This window comes from Epinephelus fuscoguttatus, linkage group LG21 (genome assembly GCF_011397635.1).
Source record: "Epinephelus fuscoguttatus linkage group LG21, E.fuscoguttatus.final_Chr_v1".
In the NCBI taxonomy this organism is placed as follows: Eukaryota; Metazoa; Chordata; class Actinopteri; order Perciformes; family Serranidae; genus Epinephelus; species Epinephelus fuscoguttatus.
Window position 1 is genome coordinate 35786470 of NC_064772.1, and position 21564 is coordinate 35808033.

At 41.1% G+C, this 21564-nt stretch overlaps 1 protein-coding gene across 4 annotated transcripts in view; it reads left to right on the forward strand.

Moving 5' to 3' along the window:
* The window catches only part of LOC125881950 (E3 ubiquitin-protein ligase HECW1), a 95969-nt gene that overhangs the window by 20231 nt on the left and 54174 nt on the right, over nucleotides 1-21564 (forward strand). For all 4 annotated transcript variants that reach the window (XM_049565432.1, XM_049565434.1, XM_049565430.1 and 1 more), the window contains 3 exons: nucleotides 2235-2329; nucleotides 12387-12462; nucleotides 16407-16576. In XM_049565432.1, coding sequence (XP_049421389.1) covers nucleotides 2235-2329; nucleotides 12387-12462; nucleotides 16407-16576 — 341 coding nt within the window. The remainder of the gene's footprint in view (nucleotides 1-2234; nucleotides 2330-12386; nucleotides 12463-16406; nucleotides 16577-21564) is intronic.

Consider the following 21564-nt stretch of genomic DNA (forward strand, 5'->3'; position numbering starts at 1 on the left):
CTAATCTGATCTCACTCTTCCCGCACAGATTATGAATATCAGTTTCATCCTGTTGAGTCACACTGTAGTATCTAACATATAGTAATATCTATGTCATATCTTATATTAAACACATCCCCTTTTCCCTTTGCTTCCTTTACGTATGTGCCAAAAATATGCAACCATTCCCAATGTTAAAGGCGACCTTTTGTACTTTTCCATATTTTATGTCTTATATATAGCGTTACAATACAGGATGTTCATAATAAACATAGCCAAAGTTTAAATAATTAGGTAAACGTATGCAGAAGTAAAACCTCAGGCTACTGCAAGTGTTAACAGTATGTAGCCCACACTGCTAAATGAAGCTACATGCTAACAGGAGGGAAACATGTAAATCTGGTTGATGATGCTGTTCATTTCTCCCCAAATTTTAAATCATATGCTTAGTGGAGCATGTCCGGTAATGTTTAGAAGCTTTTACTTGTGATTTTTCATGTTGGGAAGTGCTGCAATGACAGTGCAGAGATATGGAAGACCCGGGAACTCTGATCAATCAGAGCAGACTGCGCTTTTTTGTGAGGGGAGCTTAAATACTAAAACAAAGTGTTTCCTGCAGAGGTTGAACACTACTGTTCCAGCACAGACAGTATGAACAAGAACAAGTGTTTTGATGCCTCAGCGCCAGCGATAGCTATGGCTAGTGATGGCCAAATGAAGCCTCATGAAGCATTTTCTTTATTTTCTGAGCCCACTAGATGGCGCTTTTTGTTCAGCAAAAGGTTGAAAGCACACTGAATTGCCATTCTTTGAGCCTCTCTCTTTAAACCATAGCGAGCTGACAGCCATCTAGTGGGCTCAGAAAATAAAGAAAATGCTTCATGAGGCTTCATTTGGCCATCACTAGCTGTGGCCTGAGGCTTTATGTTTTTGGGGTTGTGTCTGTCCCATCCTTGTGAACATGATGTCTCAAAAACGCCTCGAGGTAATTTCTTCAAATTTGGCACAAACATCCCCTTGGACTGAAGGATTAACTGATTAGAATTTTGTGGTCGAAGGTCAAAGCTCAGTGTGAGGTTTTTGCCTATAACTCAAGAATCCATACGTTAATTTTGACAAACTTCACAAAAATGTCTAACAGGATAATATGATAAAGTGATGACATATTATATCTAAAAGGTCAAAGGTCAGCTTGACTGTAACATCATAATGTTCAGCATAAAACACTTTTGTGGCCATTACTCAGCGTCATATCTCAGGAACAGAAGGGGAGACATTTGGTCAGAACAAGCTGTGTCTGCTTGGTGTTTTGCCTCGCCATATTTGAATTTTATCAGCACTGTTTCTGTGATTTACTGTATGTAGCTAACTTCTTATAAAGTCTCGACGTAGGCTCTGTGTGGAGCCCAGGAAAGTGCCCAACATCACAAAATTAGAAGAAAATGAGCAAATACAGGCAGAGGGCAGAGTCTCTGCAGATGAATACACTGACATGCACTTCTACTACTCTTCTCTCTCAATCATCACCTATGACTAGTGATGGCCAAATGAAGCCTCATGAAGCATTTTCTATATTTTCTGAGCCCGCTAGATGGCACTTTTTGTTCAACAAAAGGTTGAAAGCACACTGAATTGCCATTCTTTGAGCCTCTCTCTTTAAACCATGAGCGCCATCTAGTGGGCTCAGAAAATAAAGAAAATGCTTCATGAGGCTTCATTTGGCCATCACTAGTCATAGGTGATGATTGAGAGAGAATCCTTCAGTATACCTTTAAATTTTAACTACTTCCAGTTACAATTCAAAGTTGTGCAAATAGGAGTGAGTATATTTTTGCCTCCCCGTCTGTCAGACACTGATGACTCAAGTCGGACTGCAGGCATACATTCAGTCACTTGCATGCAGTGTTGCAGTGTGCTCCCCCTCTTCTTGTCAAACCATCTGAGTGTGTCTGGCCAAACAAGCAGAAAAACACGGAGCTTTACCATGACCTTAATCTCCTTGTGTCCCCCAAGCCTTTTGATTTTTTTGCTCCACTTCCCCTATTATCTGGAAGGCTATGGAGTCTCAGAAATGATAAATATCACCGATCAGAGATCATTTGATCACAAATAGGCTCATTTTTTTATCCTTTATCTCTATCTCTTTATGAATATAATATGATATTATTTCAGTGTTGGTGAAAGGAAACTAATTCTTGTTTAATCTTCTCTCCGTCTTTGCCACCTCCCCTTCCCACCCATCTGTGTGTCCTCAGCTGAGACGCAGGTCTGCTTCAGGTACTACCACGGTGTCACCGGAGCGCTGAGGGCAACCACACCCAGCATAACTATAAAGAAAGGCCCTGCACCTGTGAGTCTCTCCACACCTTTAAGCTTTATTTGGACATGTGCAGCTTCCTGAGATTTGCGAAGCTTCATCGGTCACTGTTGAATGGCAGCCCAGCTTCTTTCTTTCTGTTCACGCCAGTCAGTCATGTCAGTCAGCCTTAGTGGGGAGGACGCGGCGTTGTGATTGTAGCTTCCGAGGCTATGAGCTACTCCTGAAGTAGCTACGCTGCAGCTACACCTCTGATTAAAGTACAACCCTGCGTGAGAAGCCACTGAGTGTATTGGAGTCAGAGACGCGTCAAAGAATTGACCGTTCATTTTGCAGGAAGAGGCTCTGCGCTTTGATCGAGCTTTCAAAGAATTTAAGCGGCGAGAAGGATTCTGCTGAGATAATCCCCATAACACTTGGGATCAGATATACAGAAATGTACATGAACGAAGAGCTTAGCGAGAAAACAATACTACAGCTTCAGTGACATGAGGAGGAGGCTGGGCTGCTGGAGGGAGGTGCAGCAGCAGTCAGTGTATCAGTGCATTAAAGAATCACTGGAGTAATAGCGAGCTGACAGATTTAATACACGTGTATGAATGAATAATTGGATGATACTGGTCAGTACACACACACAGTCTCATACCCCAGGTCCAGAGAAGCATCTGTGATATCAATGGCAGTCATTACAAACTCTCAGGTCAAAAAAAATCCTAATCTTGCATAAAAAAAATGTCCAGAGAACTTTAACGATTTTGCCCAGCAGCGAACAGTGTCTCTGAACTCTGATCCCCAGCTCAGAGAGGTGAAAGATTAGTTTTATTTTGCAGAGTTGATAGGAGCAGTAGCCGAGTCAAGGAAAACAAAAATGCTGTCTTCTTCCTGTTGTGTTTGTGCAATGGTTGATGCACTTTATTTGTGTCATAAATGGAGTGGCAGACAAAATTGCATGGTGAAAGCACGGTTTATATGGAACCGGTCTAAACAACGATGGTGCCATTATTCTAAAGCCATTACACTGTGCAATCAGCAGTTACTTCATAGTGATAAGTTAAAGCCAAACAACTCAGCTATTTCCACTTTAATCCAATAGAGGTTTTTCAGTGTGAAGAGATAAATGGCTCTCTGTGTATGTCTGTCTGTGTGCGGTCCATACAAATCACCTTATCTTACTATATAATGACCAAAACTCTGTGTGTGTGTGTGTGTTCCACGTTTTTCTCCTCACTGACTTGGTCAATCCATGTGAAATTTGGCACAGTGGTAGAGGGTCATGGGAGGATGCCAATGAAGCAATATTACATCAATTGGCCAAAGGGGGGTGCTATAGCAACCCATTGAAATGTCAAACTTTGAATGGGCATATCTCATGCCCCGTATGTGGTAGAGACATGAAACTTTGCACAGAGATGCCTCTCCTCATGAGGAACACATTTGCCTCAAGAACCCATAACTTCGCTTATATAGATTTTCCGCCATTTTGAATTTTTTGAAAAACACTTCAAATGGATCTCTTCCTAGGAAGTTTGAGCGATCTGCATGAAACTGGGTGAACATAATCTAGGGACCAATATCTAAAGTTCCCTCTTGGCAAAAGTTGGAAAACTTCCTAAAACTGAGCTTCTATAAGGCAATGAATATTGCGGAGGGCGTGGCTCATCACATAAAGGTGTAGAACATCTCAAGGGTTTCACCCATCACCACGCAACTTTGTAGGCATATGACCACACATAATCTGAGGGGACCCCTCCATTATTGACCCCATCAAACAAAATGGGGGCGCTAGAGAGCTCATTTCTTATCTAGGCCTAACCGCCATATGGATTTTTACTAAACTTGGTAGATATGTAGAACAGGACGCCTCAAGGTGACTGGAGAAATTTAACTCTAATTGGCAACTGGGTGGCGCTATAACAACAGAAAAATGCTTCAAAATGGCTAAAATGCGACCGATCGCTGTGGCTCCCCCTGTGGACCAATGTTGGTGTTGTTTCTAATGTTTGCTATGACTAAGTCATGGTATGGTATGCTGTACATAATCATGGAAACTGTCAGTGTGTCATTCTGTCAGTCAGTCATTCTGTCTGTCCCACGTTTTTCTACTCACTGACGTGGTCAATCTATGTGAAACTGCACATAGGCATTGAGGACTGGCATAGGTAGAAGGTGACAAAGCTACCAGTGGGTATGGACTAGTTGTACTGTATTTTGAAAATAGCAATTAGAGTTTCAGAGGCATTTAAAACGGATAAAAAAAACAAGTAACGGGGCTAAATTTGAACCTGTTATTTAGTCTGTACTGACTTACTGTATGAAAAACATCACACAAATTCTCACTTGGCCATTTGAGAAACAGCTTTTGTTTGTGGCACTTCTGCTTTGGCTTTATTTTTCAGCCCTGGAGGTTGCCGCTTGTTATCAACACTTTGAGCTGCTCCAATAGCTCATATTGTGTTTTAAGTACTAAGAACTAGTGATGGCCAAATGAAGCCTCATGAAGCATTTTCTTTATTTTCTGAGCCCACTAGATGGCGCTTTTTGTTCAACAAAAGGTTGAAAGCACACTGAATTGCTATTCTTTGAGTCTCTTTCTTTAAACCATGAGCGCCATCTAGTGGGCTCAGAAAATAAAGAAAATGCTTCATGAGGCTTCATTTGGCCATCACTACTAAGAACATGTAGATCAATGTGGTTAGAAAACAGCACATGAAGTGACTACATTTGATGAACTGCAAAACATACAGCAGCTCACATTATGTTCTGTTCATTGACACACATCCATAAAAGAATCACACTTAGCAACTCAGCGGCGGCTGAGGCTCAGAGGTAGAGCAGGTCCACCACTAATCGGAATATAGGTGGTCCAATCTCTGGCTCCTCCAGTCCACATGTCAAGGTATCCTTGGGCAAGATCCTGAATCCCGAAATGCTCCGGATGGCTGTTCCATCAGTGTGTGAGTGCGAGTGAATGGTCACTGAGTTGCATTAACCTTGTATGGTAGCCTCGGCCACCAGTGTGTGAATGGGTGAATGTGATATGTAGTGTTAAAGCACTCTGAGTGTTCGGGAAGAACAGAAAAGCGCTATTAGAAAAGCAAGAAGTCTGTTTTGTCCATTTAAACCTGGTGACATGTGGACGGCTTTGCCACTGTAGATCCAGTCTACCTTTCACTACTTGAAGCATCTCTTTCACCACTTCAGATATCCAGACCTACGGCCGCTTTATCTGTGACTCTCTAGGAGTCAGATAATGGCTGGTTACTGGATAAGCAGCGTTCCTGGATAGCGTCACATGAAAAACTGCCACTGGAATACCTTCAGATGAAAATCTCTAGAGCAGTAGCATCACATATTACCTATCAGCATATCAATATTGCCCTTCTAAAGCCTTTATCAGTCAGAGCGTGTTATCCAGAGGGTGTCCAGCTAGGTGATTGGGTTTCACTGTTTGCCTTCCCATTCTGCTGCTCTGGGCCCCTGGAAATGCTGATGGGCCCAGAACTTGATCTGTACTTGCTTCCTGAGGACAAACGAATAAAAATAACCGCCATAGGAAGGGAGACAGGGAGAGAGGGAAGAGTAGAGATAGAAGAGAGGCATTCCAGGTAAGTCATTGAGGTTTTTGGAGACGAGCGGTGGAAAGCACCAGGTCAAACTGCGGGAGGTCGACACAACAAAGGAGAAACGAGGAGGAGAAAACACGTAGAGGAGATGGACAGACAGGAAGGCAGCGGAGGGAGATTTGTCTGCTTTGCCGGTTGTTGACTCTTGACAGAGAAGACACAGCGTTTGATTTGTATGGGTGTGATGGATGGCATGTGTCTCCAGCTGGGACTGCTGTCTCCCAGTCATCCTGAGAGAAGGAGCGGGAGGAAGACGAGGCTCAGCTGGATAGCCTGGGTAACCATACAAACTCACTCTGTCCATGGCTCTCTGTTGTCTTACACATGCGCATTTGACAGCTCATTCAGTCGTCTACGTTTGCCTTTGTTTTTGTGCAGCATCTTAAGAGACAGATACGTTAGACTGCATTTTAATCTGTTAACCTGTTTAGTTGATGGATAATAAGTATGGCTGTAAATCACTAGTTTCACCACATTACGATGTTAAATTGATTCTTTGGACAACAATACAATATATGCTGATATCACGAAGTCTGTCTTGATATGACTGTTGCTTTGATTCTATTCAGGGGCCTGTGCTTTATATAAGGTAGTATCATACCACCATGCCACCTCTTTCTGTTTTTCATTCGACCATGAAAGAACAAAACAACACATAAATAATTATAACCAGATAGGTGCAGTCAAGTTTACTTTAAATTGACTTAAGAATAAACTAGTAAGAATTTTGTCAAAGGTCAAGGTCACTGTGAGTTTACAGAACATATTTTTAGCTACAACTAATTTTGACAAATAATTTGTTCTAATTTTTTGGCTGGTTCAACCTTATGTGTTTCTTAAATCTAGAGGCGGAATCAGGACGGGGTTAGCCTAGCTTAGCATTAAGACTTGAAACAAGGGGGAATGGTTAGCTTGGCTCTGTTTAGAGTGGGAAAAAATGCCTGCCAACACCTCTAAAGCTCACTAATGGACATTGTGTTTCATTTTTTAAATTCGCACATAAACAACTGCAAAAACAAAAGTTTGTGGTTGTAGAGTAAGTTACATGCATGAAGATTTTTTCAGCAAACAACAGCTGGGTGAAGTGACTGTATGCGGAGACTTGTCATAAGTGAGACTGCCACTTTTTGCCCGCAGAGACTGACTCCTGTTTGTCACATCAACCATATCGACCGTAAAAAGATGGATATATTATACGAATAGTGGGCCGATAGATTAGCTGTTGTGTAGCATCGCCATCAGAGGTAACAGCAAATAGATAAAAGAACACTAATACTAATTAACTTCAGTAGAAATACAATCATTATAAATTAACGTAAAATAACATGTTCCATGTAAATGTCCGCCAGAAGGCATTGTTTTATGTAGGTAAATTGTTTGAAGACACATGCCACACACACATTATGCAGTATCATTAGCAGTTATACACAATACGTTTTGAGTCTTAGTATTGCCAGATGTCAAGTCTTCATCTCCACAAACTTCTTAAACTGCTGTTAACTCAACTATTTACATAAATTCAACCTCAGTGGTTTATTTGGCGTTATTATCTCTGTTGGATCGGTCTTCCATCAGAGCTAAAGCCCTGTTCGCTAGCTTGAGTTTCACAATGTCCTAAGCAAGTACAACAAACATCTGGTAATGCTAGCTGATGATGTATTTTGCTGTCGTCCAACGTGAACTAGCAACCATTAGCCCCTTTTACACTGCCAGATTTTCGGTTAATGTTGGGCCGTTTTGCCGGCAAGCTGCAAGCATTTAGACACACAGAGCCGGATTGGCGAGTTGATCCGAGGTGCCCAATTTTCCGCCGCGTAGGGTAGACATATTGGCGGAACGTTTTTGGTTTGAAAAGAACGAGGCGCCCTTCCACCACAGGAGGAGCTGTTGATGACGCTGCACGTGCGACCCACTGGTGGTAGACTAAAAGGAAACAGCTGATAGCAGGAATTAGCGAGCAGCTAGTAGCAAGAGGGAAACACAAACCTGACAGACACTATAAAGATGAGCAACTGGGGAGACAAGGAAATGCGCGCCCTCCTTGTCCTTGCAAACGAAGAGGCCATTAACCGTCAGATGACGGGGACGGTGAAGGACGGGCCGACTTACGAGAGAATCGCCGAAGGACTGACCAGCTGCGGCTTCCCTCGGACCAAGGCTGATTATGTCACATGCTAAGCTACATGTTTTGTTACTTGCTCACACCCCACATTGCGCCAAAAAAGGCGCATTCTGTATAAACAAAAGTAGGTAGGCGGCATTTTGCTGCACTCCCCGATTTTGTTTTTATACTGCCAATGCTGAAAAAAGACTGATTGGGCTTTCCTGCAAATTTGCACAATTCCTATTTAAAAAGGGCTAGTATCTTACTTTACCACCCCAACTAACCTTTGTGTTGAGTCCATATATGTTGTCATGTAAACAAGACCCAGCACTAAACAAGATCAGCGCAACAAAGACAACAGATCCGTCATAGCCTGAACCTGTCCTTATCCCCAGCATAACCTTTCAGGTCCTGTCAAGCTTGAGTATCCACACTTAAGTGTACAAATATCTACCAGTTCTACACGTCATGTCTTTAACCGCCTGGAAAACGCGCCGGGCAATACTCTTGTACCTACACTGTGCCAACTTTTAAGGGCACGGAAACAGGTTGGGTCCAAGGTTGCTCAGCGACCTTAGCCTACTTACCAGAGTGCAGAGCTGATCTTCCAGGTGCTGTTGCATAAGTGTGTACTATGCCAAAATTATCAACCATGGGACAGTTAAAAGCTCAGGGTAGCCCTGCATGAAAGTGATTAACTTTTCCTCCATATTTACCACAGAACATCTACAAGAGAAAGATAACTTCATTGTTATTTCCACTGAGGGGCATATAGCAGCAGGCCCATGACTACCACTGACTGATGGACATTAAATAATAGCATTTGACAAACCACCCCCACCAGAGCTCCTCTCAACACTGGGCTGATATCACCTCCTATACACTACCCTGTGTCTCTGTTAATCCACTCTAACTGAGTTAGATCACTCAGCTTGACTGTCTTAAAGGCTCTGGGAGATATTAATATGTCTTAAACACACTCACCCAGAGGTTGGAGCCCTGACGTATCTGACTTGTAATCAGATGTGGATCCACTTTGTACATGTAGGCTGTCTCTCAGGCCAGTCATGGTTGGGAGGAGCGGTGCTTTCATTGTATAAAATCTCTCTCCTCTTACATCATTTAAGATTCCTGCAACACTTAAAGGATGCTCATGAATTCTACATACCGTCCCTCTTACATTTCAAAGCGGCTGAGCATTTGGTCTTTCTCTATATTCTGCAGTAGGATGGTAGATTATATAAAGTGTGCTGCAGATGGATGAAAATGTCATTTGGTTTATCTGTGAGATTAGAATCATTGAGGAGACCCGCGCTGGCACTTTTCTCCCTGACAGTGCTCAGAAAGGCAGATTAGCATCTCATTAAAATGAATTGGTCCAAACATCTGTCATTTCCTCTATCTTTTCATTCCCACTGTCAGTTTGTTTTTTTGTTCCCAGACAGTTGCATAAGCATTCAGAGCTGTGTTTTGGAAGACTCTGACCCACTGGCTGTTTACATCTTCCTATACTGTCTCCATTTCACTGCTTAGCTCATGTCATACTGCTTTTGCATCGATGGCTCACCAAATAGGTAGTATGTCTGAGATGACTCTGTATTCATAGTCAGTGTTATATGAGAATATCTCCTAAAAATCTCCTGACTTTGTCTCTGATTTTGTGTACAATAAAAATGAATGCATATGTCACATCAACGTCAACATCACTCACAGCTGGGACAACGTCACATTGGCTGGTATTGTTTTTAATTTTGTGTGTGTTTGTTTCATCATTGCGAAATGTAGTCCTGGTGACACCAACTGTAGCAGTAAATACCACAGAAGCTGTTTGGAGTATTTTGCCAGGTGTATATATGTCTGTGTGTCTGTGGACAGATTTTGTCAATTCAATAATGTGGCAACTATGACTGATCGAAGCAAGTGGCCACAAGTTGGTAGTGATGGCCAAATGAAGCCTCATGAAGCATTTTCTTTATTTTCTGAGCCCACTAGATGGCACTTTTTGTTCAACAAAACGTTGAAAGCACACTGAATTGCCATTCTTTGAGCCTCTCTCTTTAAACCATGAGCACCATCTAGTGGGCTCAGAAAATAAAGACAGTGCTTCATGAGGCTTCATTTGGCCATCACTACAAGTAGGGGAGTAGGATGTAAGAAAGGGGCCATTGGTCCCCCAACTTTACCCCCCTGGCCCAGCTTTGTTTTAAGTTGCAGATGGCTGAATCACATCTGGAGTGACCCTATTGCAAGATGGTCTCTAGTTTTTATGTAGATATTACCAGAGTAAGGATGTGTATGTTGGCCAGTTTGTTGCCCTGTATGTCTGTTCAGCTGCATAATAAAGTATCTAATCGACCACTGACCAGATTGTGAAGATCATAAGTATGCATATTAGTTTCCTCAGAGCATAATTACTTAGGTGACCTTCTGATTTTTCTTCTTGCTCTAGAATCATATAGAATTTTCTGCTGATAGCATTTTGGTCCATGACAAAGTATTTTAAAAAGACTGACTCAAATCGCACACCTCTGTACTAAACACTTGATATTTTGAGTGCACAAATGCGTATGCAGTACATAGTATGGGAAAATCCAGTGACTCAAAACGGTCCAAAAGTTATTGTCGTCTGAGGACAACAAGGAGTCTGTCAGTTTTAGGCTGCGTGTTTTTTGCACTAAGTACCAATAATGTTGTCGAAAAGAAGCAATGTTTGTTTGGTCTGTAATGATTTGGTACCACAAACAATAATGTGAGCGCTAACGTTAGCTCTTAGCTACTGTAGCACAGTTTAATCAGCACTGATGTTGTGGCGTAAGTTTGGTTTAAATGTGGGTGGAGATAGCAGTCAAATGTTGGTGATCATGCTTGACTGTCTGTTTGCAATTCGCCATTTAAAAGGAAGACGCCACTGTCGTCACTACCATCACTTCCAGTGAATGCAAAACACTTTTGAAACACTTGCCTGTTAAAATTGGTGCGCCACGCACCACAAGTACGTAGTGTACATAGTGTATTACACTGAAGCGTACTAACGGAAGTATGCGATTTAGTATACAGCCATGCTAACAGCTCTGTGAGGTTGCACGAAAGACAGAGCGGTGCCTTGAGTGAAATGCTAACTCCAGCATGCTAACATGCTCACGATGTTAATGTCGTTCACCATCTGACATGCTAATGACGTGCTAATTAGCAATTGTTAGCATGCTAACATCCCAAACAAAGGGGGTAAACATGGATTGTATCTGCTCAGCATTAGCATGTTTCCATTGTGATCATGTTAGCATGCTGATGTTAGCATTTAGCCATCATACAGCCATGCTAACGGCTTTAGACTCATCGTTTTGCTCCAGACTATTTTAGGAAGATAAATAATGAAATGCTTGTGAATGAGGTCCAATGTTAAAACAAAAAAAACTAGGTTTATTCAAACACATTGATACTAAGTGAAAAACAGTGTTAGTTTCAGTAATCCCGTGACCTTTCCTTTAACATCTAAAGGACATTTATTCACATCTATATCGTGAGGATTTCTTACTTTAGTGACATCCTAAAATATGTGTATTTACAGAGGTTAATAACTCGGGGAAGAATCCAGAATGTTAGAAACTTAAACTCTGACTGTGCAATGTCCCTGTGACTTCAATTATTCATCGGGTAAACGCTTTCCCATCATTTCTGTTTTTCTGCCTGCTCATGTTTGACGGGGTTCAGTATTCAAGATGCATCAAACAAAACGTTTCCACTGTATGGTGGAGCTGACGCATCACAGCCGTATTCACGCTCTCCTCCACTTCCTCCTCTCTCCGTCAGCGCCCCTGTCTCTCCCTCATCCCCATGCTCCTCCTCTTCCTGGCTGTAGAATCAATGTCAGGAGAATGAAGATAAAGTATTGATCGCAGGACGCTGTCAGGCTGACTGAAAACAGAGCTTTACAGAAGGCTGTGTTGTCTCTACATAAACACAAAGGATTCAGACACAATATGATTTCAAATACATGTCTGACATCTTTGTGTGTTGAATCATGAAAACAGATTAAACATTGTCAGTTTTCTACTCATAAATCAATCCTACATGTGTTGAAGATTTTTGGTATTAATTGCTGTTTGTTTTTGCTACTCAGTTGTGACTTGTATACAGTTATTTATGGCTTTTATTTCGTTATTTGGCTGCAGTGACCCACTTTTCTCATTGGCATCATTAAAGATTCATCCCACAGCAAAGGAAGAAAGACACTGGTGGAGAAGACAAGGGATAATTGAGTGTGTTCTCATGTTCTTTTCATGTGAGGACAGTTCTTAACTCTTTGTGTGTGTGTGTGTGTGTGTGTGTGTGTGTGTGTGTGTGTGTGTGTGTGTGTCCTCAGGTATTAAAGCCAGTGGTTAGTCCTGAAGTCAACCATGGACTGGGCAACAGGAGACTCATTAACTTTTCCCTGTCAGGTAGGATACCAACATCTGTCTTTTTCTTTCTATACATTCCTCTGTTGCTTGACCCCTACTGTCAATGCCTTTAGATCAATGCTGTCACACACTGTCCTCATCTGACCCTTCCTTTGACCTGCAGCTCTCTCTTGTTTCGGTGTTGTCTCTCTTAAAGCAGTAGTACGCTCAAATCAATGCCAGCCCAACTGATTAGCTGCAACATTTACTACTAAAATACTATGTCAATACTGAAGATGAAGCAGGAAGTAATACCAAGGCCACCTTTTTGAGTCAGTAGATTCTAGTAGTCACTTTACTAACAATTGATTTTGTTCAGTCTATACCATTCATTGCAACAGTCCTTTACCTTTTACAAAGGTACTGTATGTCAGGTAATTCTGTCCACTGGACCAGTGGTTTTTAACGTCTCACACAGACAAGATTGAATTTTTGAACTCTCATTCCCATCATGCTTTGAGGTACATCAACAGGAAATATAATGTAGTATGTTGTCCATGAGTTACACTGTGGATTACAACTTGAGCCCAATTTTAAAACGTAATATCGGCTGGCGTGGAGGCATTGTGTTTTTGGGTTGTCCACTAGTGATGGCCAAATGAAGCCTCATGAATCATTTTCTTTATTTTCTGAGCCCACTAGATGGCGCTTTTTGTTCAACAAAAGGTTGAAAGCACACTGAATTGCCATTCTTTGAGCCTCTCTCTTTAAACCATGACAATATAAAGAAAATGCTTCATGAGGCTTCCTTTGGCCATCACTACTGTCCACATGTACGTCCGTCCTATCCTCGTGAACACGATATCTCAAGAATGCCTCAAGGGAATTTTCCTCAAATTTGGCACAAACCTTCACTTGGACTGAGCGATGAACTGATTATTTTGGTGGACAAGGGTCAAAGGTCAAGGTCACTGTCACCTTACATCCATCTCATTCTTTTGAATGTGATATCTCGAACAGCTTGAGGGAATTTCTTCAAATTTGGCACAAACCGTCACTTGGGCTGAACGATGAACTGATTATTTTGGTGGTTAAAGGTCAAGGTCACTGTGACCTTGTATCCATCTCATTCTTTTGAACTCGATATCTCAAGAACAGCTTGAGGGAATTTCTTCAAATTTGGCACAAACCTTCACTTGGACTGAACGATGAACTGATTATTTTGGTGGTCAAAGGTTTAGTTTATATGACCTCATCTGTCTCATTCTTGTGAACGTGATATCTCAACAATACCTTCAGGGAATTTCTTTATATTTGACATGAATGTCCACTTGGACTGAAAAAAAAGTGATTAGAATTTTGTGGTCAAAGGTCAGTGTGAGTGTTTTTGCCATAACTCAAGAATTCATATACTAATTACGACAAAACTTTGCACAGGTGTCTAACAGGATAAAATAATGAAGTGATGACATTATATATCCAAAAGATCAAAGGTCAGCTTCACTGTGACATCATAATGTTCTGCATAAACCACTTCTCTGGCCGTCACTCATCGTCATATCTCAGGAACAGGAGGGGAAATATTTTGTTAGATGCTTAATTGGTGACGCTAATTTTGGGTGTCCGACTTGAAACTGTTCTGATTGTATAGATCTTCTATACTGGAAAAGGATAATAATTTTGCAGGTCAAAAAAGTAGCAGTTTGTGGTAGTACTACTTACTTTTGTGTGAAACTTCATAGTGAATTTCATCCCAAGTCTTGTCCAGTATACATCGCCAACACCAGCTAGCTAGGTAACTTAGCTATATCCCACACACAAATGTAACATCATCTTGCATAATGTGTTTTTTTTTATAAGCTGTGAAGCAAATGAACAAACAGGACCTGCTGCTCATGTAGCTTTATCCACATATGAAACATATAGGCATCATTGCTGCAGCGAGAGAGAAACCGCAGCTATGTTGGCTTGCAAGATTATTTTTCAATTTACAAGCACAGTATGTGTAATTGATGGCACAATTCAAAAGGGATCAAAAAACTATTGCCGTTATCTACCGTACAGAGTTTCTGATATAAGGTCCAGCTGGTGACACCAGGAGGGAAGGACTTCAACTCTCTATGCTATATTTTGGCAGCATTAAAAATATGCTGAATTAGCTACTAGCAGTGTCTGTTTGCAGTGTTCCCATGCATGCACAGACAGCTGTCACTGGGTGACTTTGATACAGAAGAAAACTTAAAAACCTGATGATTTTCAGACAAGTTCTGGAGTTGTGAGGAGCGTCTGTTTCCGTGATTTCTAAGCAGATTTATAGCTGTGATGTAGATAATGATAACCTCCACATCAGTGCCCCTGTGTTTCAGATCTGATCAATTATGAGCACAGAGGAGGTAGCTCAGATACATTAATTTCATCAGTTGTGTGTCACAGCAGCAAATCAGCAGCCAAACAACAGTTACTACTTTCATGTTTATTTTTCACATTGAAGAAATTTCCACGAATCCCTTAACTTTAACACAAACCACGACTTTTTTCTTAACCTTAACCCTAAAATCTCTTTTAAGTTAGAGAGGTCTCGAGGAAAAGGTCTCCCAACTCCCATTGTCTTTAGAGCAAGCACCTGTGCCTTTCACCTCACACAGTATCTTTGTCTTATGTCTTTCCTTTCACACCGACCTTCTGCCCTCACCCTTGGGACTCATGCATTATACTTTGAGAACCACAGCTGTACAGAAGGAAATGTTGCCTGGTACACACCCCTTTAGTACATCGCCACATCATGTTCACTTTGATCTGTTACCCGCCCCCAATAAAGACATAAAAAACAAAAAGTTCTTTGTTTTTCCTGGATCTAACACACGTCTGGCAGTCATCCAGAATTCAAAGAACTGTAGTTATATACGTTACTCTTGTTTGCAAAGTGCGCATATTAGTGATGGCCAATGAAGCCTCATGAAGCATTGTCTTTATTTTCTGAGACCACTAGATGGCGCTCATGGTTTAAAGAGAGAGGCTCAAAGAATGGCAATTCAGCGTGCTTTCAACCTTTTGTTGAACAAAAAGCGCCATCTAGTGGGCTCATAGAATAAAGAAAATGCTTCATGAGGCTTCATTTGGCCATCACTAGTGTATATGTCACTGACATGATTAGTTTTTGTATTTTATTATTTAATTTTGGCAAAACGGCATCACCCGTGTGAACAACAAGGACAGAACACGTAACTGCACTTTGAATACATGTGAGAAATCTTGTTTAAGACATCTACACTCTGCCAATAGTTTTCTCATAGACATAAGTAAGTTAAGAAGGTGTTCAGACCTAAAATAACCAGATATTTGAAAACACAGTTGGCCTTAAACATCAACAGAGGGATTAACTGTGACACCAAATTACTGCAGGGACAGTTGGGCTGGTTTTGAAATTAAATTTCTTGACCCTTATGGCATGAATAAAGATCTTCCTTTCTCTATTTGACTCTCCACTTTGTACCACTCTTGTAACAGAAACGTTTGCTTGTCTCTTATCGTATACGCTTACATGACATATCACATTAGATTAGGTGAGAGGATCCCCCTCCGGCTGCCTTCACACCTCAAATTATGCACAAACCACTTGAAAGTCAATTTAGATTCCAGACAACCAAGGACAAAACAACCTTGACACAGCTCGAGAAATACATTAAAGGATGTTACAACAGTTTCATCTACCCTTTACACACACTTCCAGCCCTCTGTTGGAAGATGTAATAAAAATATAAAGACATAAAACAACACTGCTCATTTGTGACAATCGCAGAGGGATGTTAATGGGCTTATTTGCAAACGTCTTGGCCACTGTGTAACACTCATCTGATCCATGCTGATAAATCCTGTAGCGGCAAGTCACTAATGAAAGTCCTGCAATTTGTGAGCTGAATCAGAGTTTTCTATTATAACAGAGGACAGCCATTGTTTTGCCACTCCATAACCCTCTCCTTTGCTTCCCCGTCCACCTCTTTCAGACCTCCAGGCAGTTGGTTTGAAGAAGGGGATGTTCTTCAACCCCGACCCCTACCTGAAGCTTTCCATCCAGCCTGGAAAGCACAGCATCTTCCCCTCGCTGCCACACCACGGCCAGGAGAAGCGCTCCGGAGTGGTCTGCAACACAGTCAACCCACAGTGGAGCACCGAGGTACTTAAACACACACACAGCAGTACACACACTCACACACACAGGTTAATAGATTTCCACGCTATGTTTAGACCTTTAAATTGTTTAAACTACATTATCTGCATTCATGCTGCTTCCTGTATCGTCTGTGTGCTCGGCTGTGCCAAATGTGAAGCCTCTGTGAAGCTTTACCGCAAGTTTACAGTCTCCTGCTGTTATTGAGCAATTGTAGAACCATTTCACTTTCTTCCAGGAGCAAAATGTAAGGTTAGGATTCAGTCTGGGTGACAAAAGATGGCAGAAACGTGTGCATGCGTTCTCTGGTCTGTAGATAAGGATCGTCTCTGACGGCAGACAGTACGCACTGTTAATTTTGACATCTGTTTGAGACTCTTGAGTATTGTTAGTTTTGTCTTTTCTGATTTTAATGGTTTATATCTTTAAAGCAGTCTGAGGTGTTTGATGTGTAAAGTTACCATGGTTACAGGTGTTGTTCTTATCTAACCCAAGGTTTATACCAGCCTGTAATAGTTTACACACAGTGTCCATGTCTCTGTGCTCTGCACCAACAAAGTGAGTCTTCTCAGAGAATGTCTCATGAATTGGATAACATTTAGTGCAGTATATTTATTTAGCTAACATCTAGAGGAAAATTTAAATGACTACATTAAAGTATCACGAACGTTACAGCCACATCTACATCATTTAAGTACAGGCAGACTTATAGTTGTGTGTTAGCTCAACAGCCTGCACCGTTGTGAGAATCTATACAGTTCTTGTACAGTGATGTGTCTGTGTCACTCTGCAGTTATACCTCCAAAACACTAGTTGGCAGTGGGGTCTCTGGGAAGTAGTGATGGCCAAATGAAGCCTCATGAAGCATTTTCTTTATTTTCTGAGCCCACTACATGGCGCTCATGGTTTAAAGAGAGAGGCTCAAAGAATGGCAATTCAGTGTGCTTTCAACCTTTGGTTGAACAAAAAGTGCCATCTAGTGGGCTCAGAAAATAAAGAAAATGCTTCAGGAGGCTTCATTTGGCCATCACTACTGGGAAGTGCTGTAAAGACACAAATCAGTTTCATTATAACTTGGCAACACAGACAAAACACTCGTCATTTGCTAGACATGATCTCCCAACATATACAACATGCAAACGTTATTAGCACAAGCCGATGGCATTTTACATTGTATAAATTAGCCTCGCAGGCTCTGGTCTTGTTTACTTATCCCAAGTCCTGCCCCCCTTAGTATTGCAGTGCAGCATTGTGTAATTGATAGTTTCCGGGCGTCAGAAACTATAGCTTCAAAAAGTTGACAGCAACAACCACAGTATGTGAAGGAATGATATATTCACAATGATGTTGTGTATATCTATACAAATAATACCCACCAAAAGTTTCTTTGGGGCAGCACGTAGTCTTACAGAGATAATATGAACACACAAGGATCGCGCTAACGATAAAACATGTCATCTTGAAAATATGTCAGCGGCCAATCTATCTGTCATTCCCAACTTTAACATCACCACAGAAATCAGGAGGAAGAAAACCTGGCTGACATTAGTGATCTGACAGCAGGCTGAATCCTCTGCAAGCGAGGTAGCTAGTTAGCAAGCATTTAGCTAACATTAGCTAACTTAAGATGTGACTATATGCAACGTAATGTGTCTGTGAAGATTGTGACAGTCCCCCAGTCACATCGTCAAAATCTGGTTTTCTTCTCAACATAAATTAACTTCGATAGCATGTTGAAGTATACCAGGAAAGAGAAAGTTGACCGAGGTTCTGCTTAGTACTGGTGTGTTTTGTGCATAGATGGAAAGCAAACAGTGGTCCTCAACAGCATCATTTTGTCCAGGTTATTTATCTCAATGTTAGATTGTTCTTTAAATTACTGATGGCCAAATGAAGCCTCATGAAGCACTGTCTTTATTTTCTGAGCCCACTAGATGGCGCTCATGGTTTAAAGAGAGGGGCTCAAAGAATGGCAATTCAGTGTGCTTTCAACCTTTTGTTGAACAAAAAGCGCCATCTAGTGGGCTCAGAAAATAAAGGAAATGCTTCATGAGGCTTCATTTGGCCATCACTACTTTAAATGACTTTTGAAGGAGAAGCAGTGTCCTAAAATTCACAAGTTCCTAATATAAACCCAGTCCACGGATGGCACAGCACAGAGAAGGGAGGACCGGCTGCTTCTTTGGTTCCAGCTGTAAGAGGATCAATGTAATCCATGAAAATCATGTTTGCTTTGTGGAAAACAACATCAGCCAATTGATTTTCTCATTTAGGGACTTTTTCTAGGAAACCCACACGTTTCTGGAAAGTTCATGTGCAAATCATTCCAGTTTAGTTGCATTAGCATAAAGGCTTTGTGTGATATCAACATTTCATACACTATACAAAGGAATTACTCAACAAATACATATTCTGCATCTCTACCTCCTATTATGTCCCTCAGCAGACTCCATACACTGATCTAATGTAGTGTCCTGTCCTGGCATGTCTTGGCAGCATCCACTCAAGCTCAGGGCCACTTTGCTCTTCCAAACAGCTCCCATGTTGAGCAGCTAGCTTGGCAGTAATGTACTGTGTAACTCTAATGGGTCTCTGTAGTACTTCTCATACTGCAGTCCAGTACTCTGCAGCTTTAAGAGACAATTCTGCATCATGACGGTATATAATAAGATAGAATGACAACATGTTATCAGCACCAAATATAAACCATGAGAAGAACGGATCACTGCAAACTGCAAAGTGTTTTCCGTGGAATTGAGTCCTCTCAGCAGATATCTTCTATAAATAGTGGTGCTATGAAGCTTTTATTGAATAATTAATTGCAGGTTTGTGTTTACTTTCATTTGGCAGCATATTAAATCGATGTTGACCTTGATTAATGACATTTAATTTTGGTTTGCTGGATCTGATATAGTCTGATCGATTGTTCATTGATGATAATGACCAGCAGAGTTCTTCTCCTCTGTCGTCCAAAAGATGTTTAAAAAGAACAGAGGTAGTATTAATTTTAAATACTGCAATGCTGATATTGTCCCCAAGGGACCCCTTATCATTGACTGCATGTCCCAAAGTTATGCCTGTGACAGTTAGTCATGAGTTTTGTGTCAAGGAATCACTTTTCTGTGTGAGTGTTATTCAGGATGCTTCTTGGCCTCAGGCTACAAAATGCCTGCCTAACGGTCGTATTTGCAATTAGATTTTTCTGTGGATGTGGACATTCTGCAAATGTGTTGAACACAAAAAGCCTGCGGAGAGTTTTTGTTTAAATATAATGGAAATAATTTTAAAAAATTGAAGGAGACGTGTAGTGCAAAATGCACTTTTTAATGGCTTTTCATTGTGGATATGTAAATATGTGTCCCCAGATATGACACCGTCCTCTCTCTTCTCTCTGGCTCCATCTGAGAACGTGTCCTTGTTTCTTTTGATGGTAGAAATGCAGCTAAACACAGCTGAAGTCTGCTACAGTGGTTCAGTGTGGAGCTTCATCATTGCCTCATCACCGCAACATTAAAGCATGTGAACATATTCTAATGGAAATGCTAATAAAATGGCGCTCTCTAACCACAAGCACATAACAGTGTACAAGCAACCACTATATTTTTGTAATACTCATGAGAAGTACTACTCACTAGTGATGGCCAAATGAAGCTTCATGAAGCATTTTCTTTATTTTCTGAGCCCACTAGATGGCGCTTATGGTTTAAAGAGAGAGGCTCAAAGAATAGCAATTCAGTGTGCTTTTAACCTTTTGTTGAACAAAAAGCGCCATCTAGTGGGCTCATAAAATAAAGAAAATGCTTCATGAAGCTTCATTTGGCCATCACTACTACTCACCCTGTAGCTCTAGAGGGGCTTTGTCAAGTATGAGAAAATAGCCCTGATGATGCTGCAGTGATCATCATTGTTATCTCAGCTTGGACTTTGGAACTACATAAAACATTTTGGTCAGTTGAGTTGGAGTCCCCCCCCCCCCCCAAAAAAAATGATTAGGTGCAACAGTATTTCCACTAGTGTCATCTTTGCCACCACGACAAACCATTTTTTTTCTTTTAATCAACTTTTTCCCCACACTTTATCAGACAACAAAAGTTCAGACATCTTCAGAAGTTATTAGTTCATTACAGTACATGTGAGAACATGCCGACCACTAGTGATGGCCAAATGAGGCCTCATGAAGCATTTTCTTTATTTTCCCACTAGATGGCGCTTTTTGTTCAACAAAAGGTTGAAAGCACGCTGAATTGCCATTCTTTGAGCCTCGCTCTTTAAACCATGAGCGCCATCTAGTGGGCTCAGAAAATAAAGAAAATGCTTCATGAGGCTTCATTTGGCCATCACTACTGACCACACATACTGATAAAGGCAAATAAGTAAAGATAGGAAATAGAATAATACCAACTGGGTGCTTGGATGCCTTCAGATGCTTCAAAAACAGAAGGGGATCTACTGATTTCCATAATTGCTTATCCTGTTACAGGATTGATGGGGGGCTGGAGCCTGTCCCTGCTGTCATTGGGTGAAAGGCCATCCGGGGTTCACCCTGGACAGGTCACCAGCAGGGGTGGGTGTTATGGCCCTTAAATAATATCACAATATTTCAGGGCATTTTTGGGATAATGATATTGTTGACAATATGACAAATTAGTAAAAATATATATATATGTTTTTTTTATTAATTTAGGAAAACAGTATTGCAACAAAATAAGTGATATAGTTTCACAGTTTGCTTCAAATATTCATTGAAAACTGAACTAAAATGATCTCTCATTTCTTTAGTTTGTGAACAACAACAGTAACTCAGAGTGAGATTCAGATTCTGTTACAGTAATAATAGTTCAACTAAATAAAATCGACCACAAATTACACATTTAAACAGCTCCCAAATACAAAAAATGTCCCCTGGCATCTATATATATAAATCAACAGGTGATTTCCTTCTTTTAGTAAAATCCTAAATGATTGAGTTATTTCTTTTTCCACCTGGACCTTTA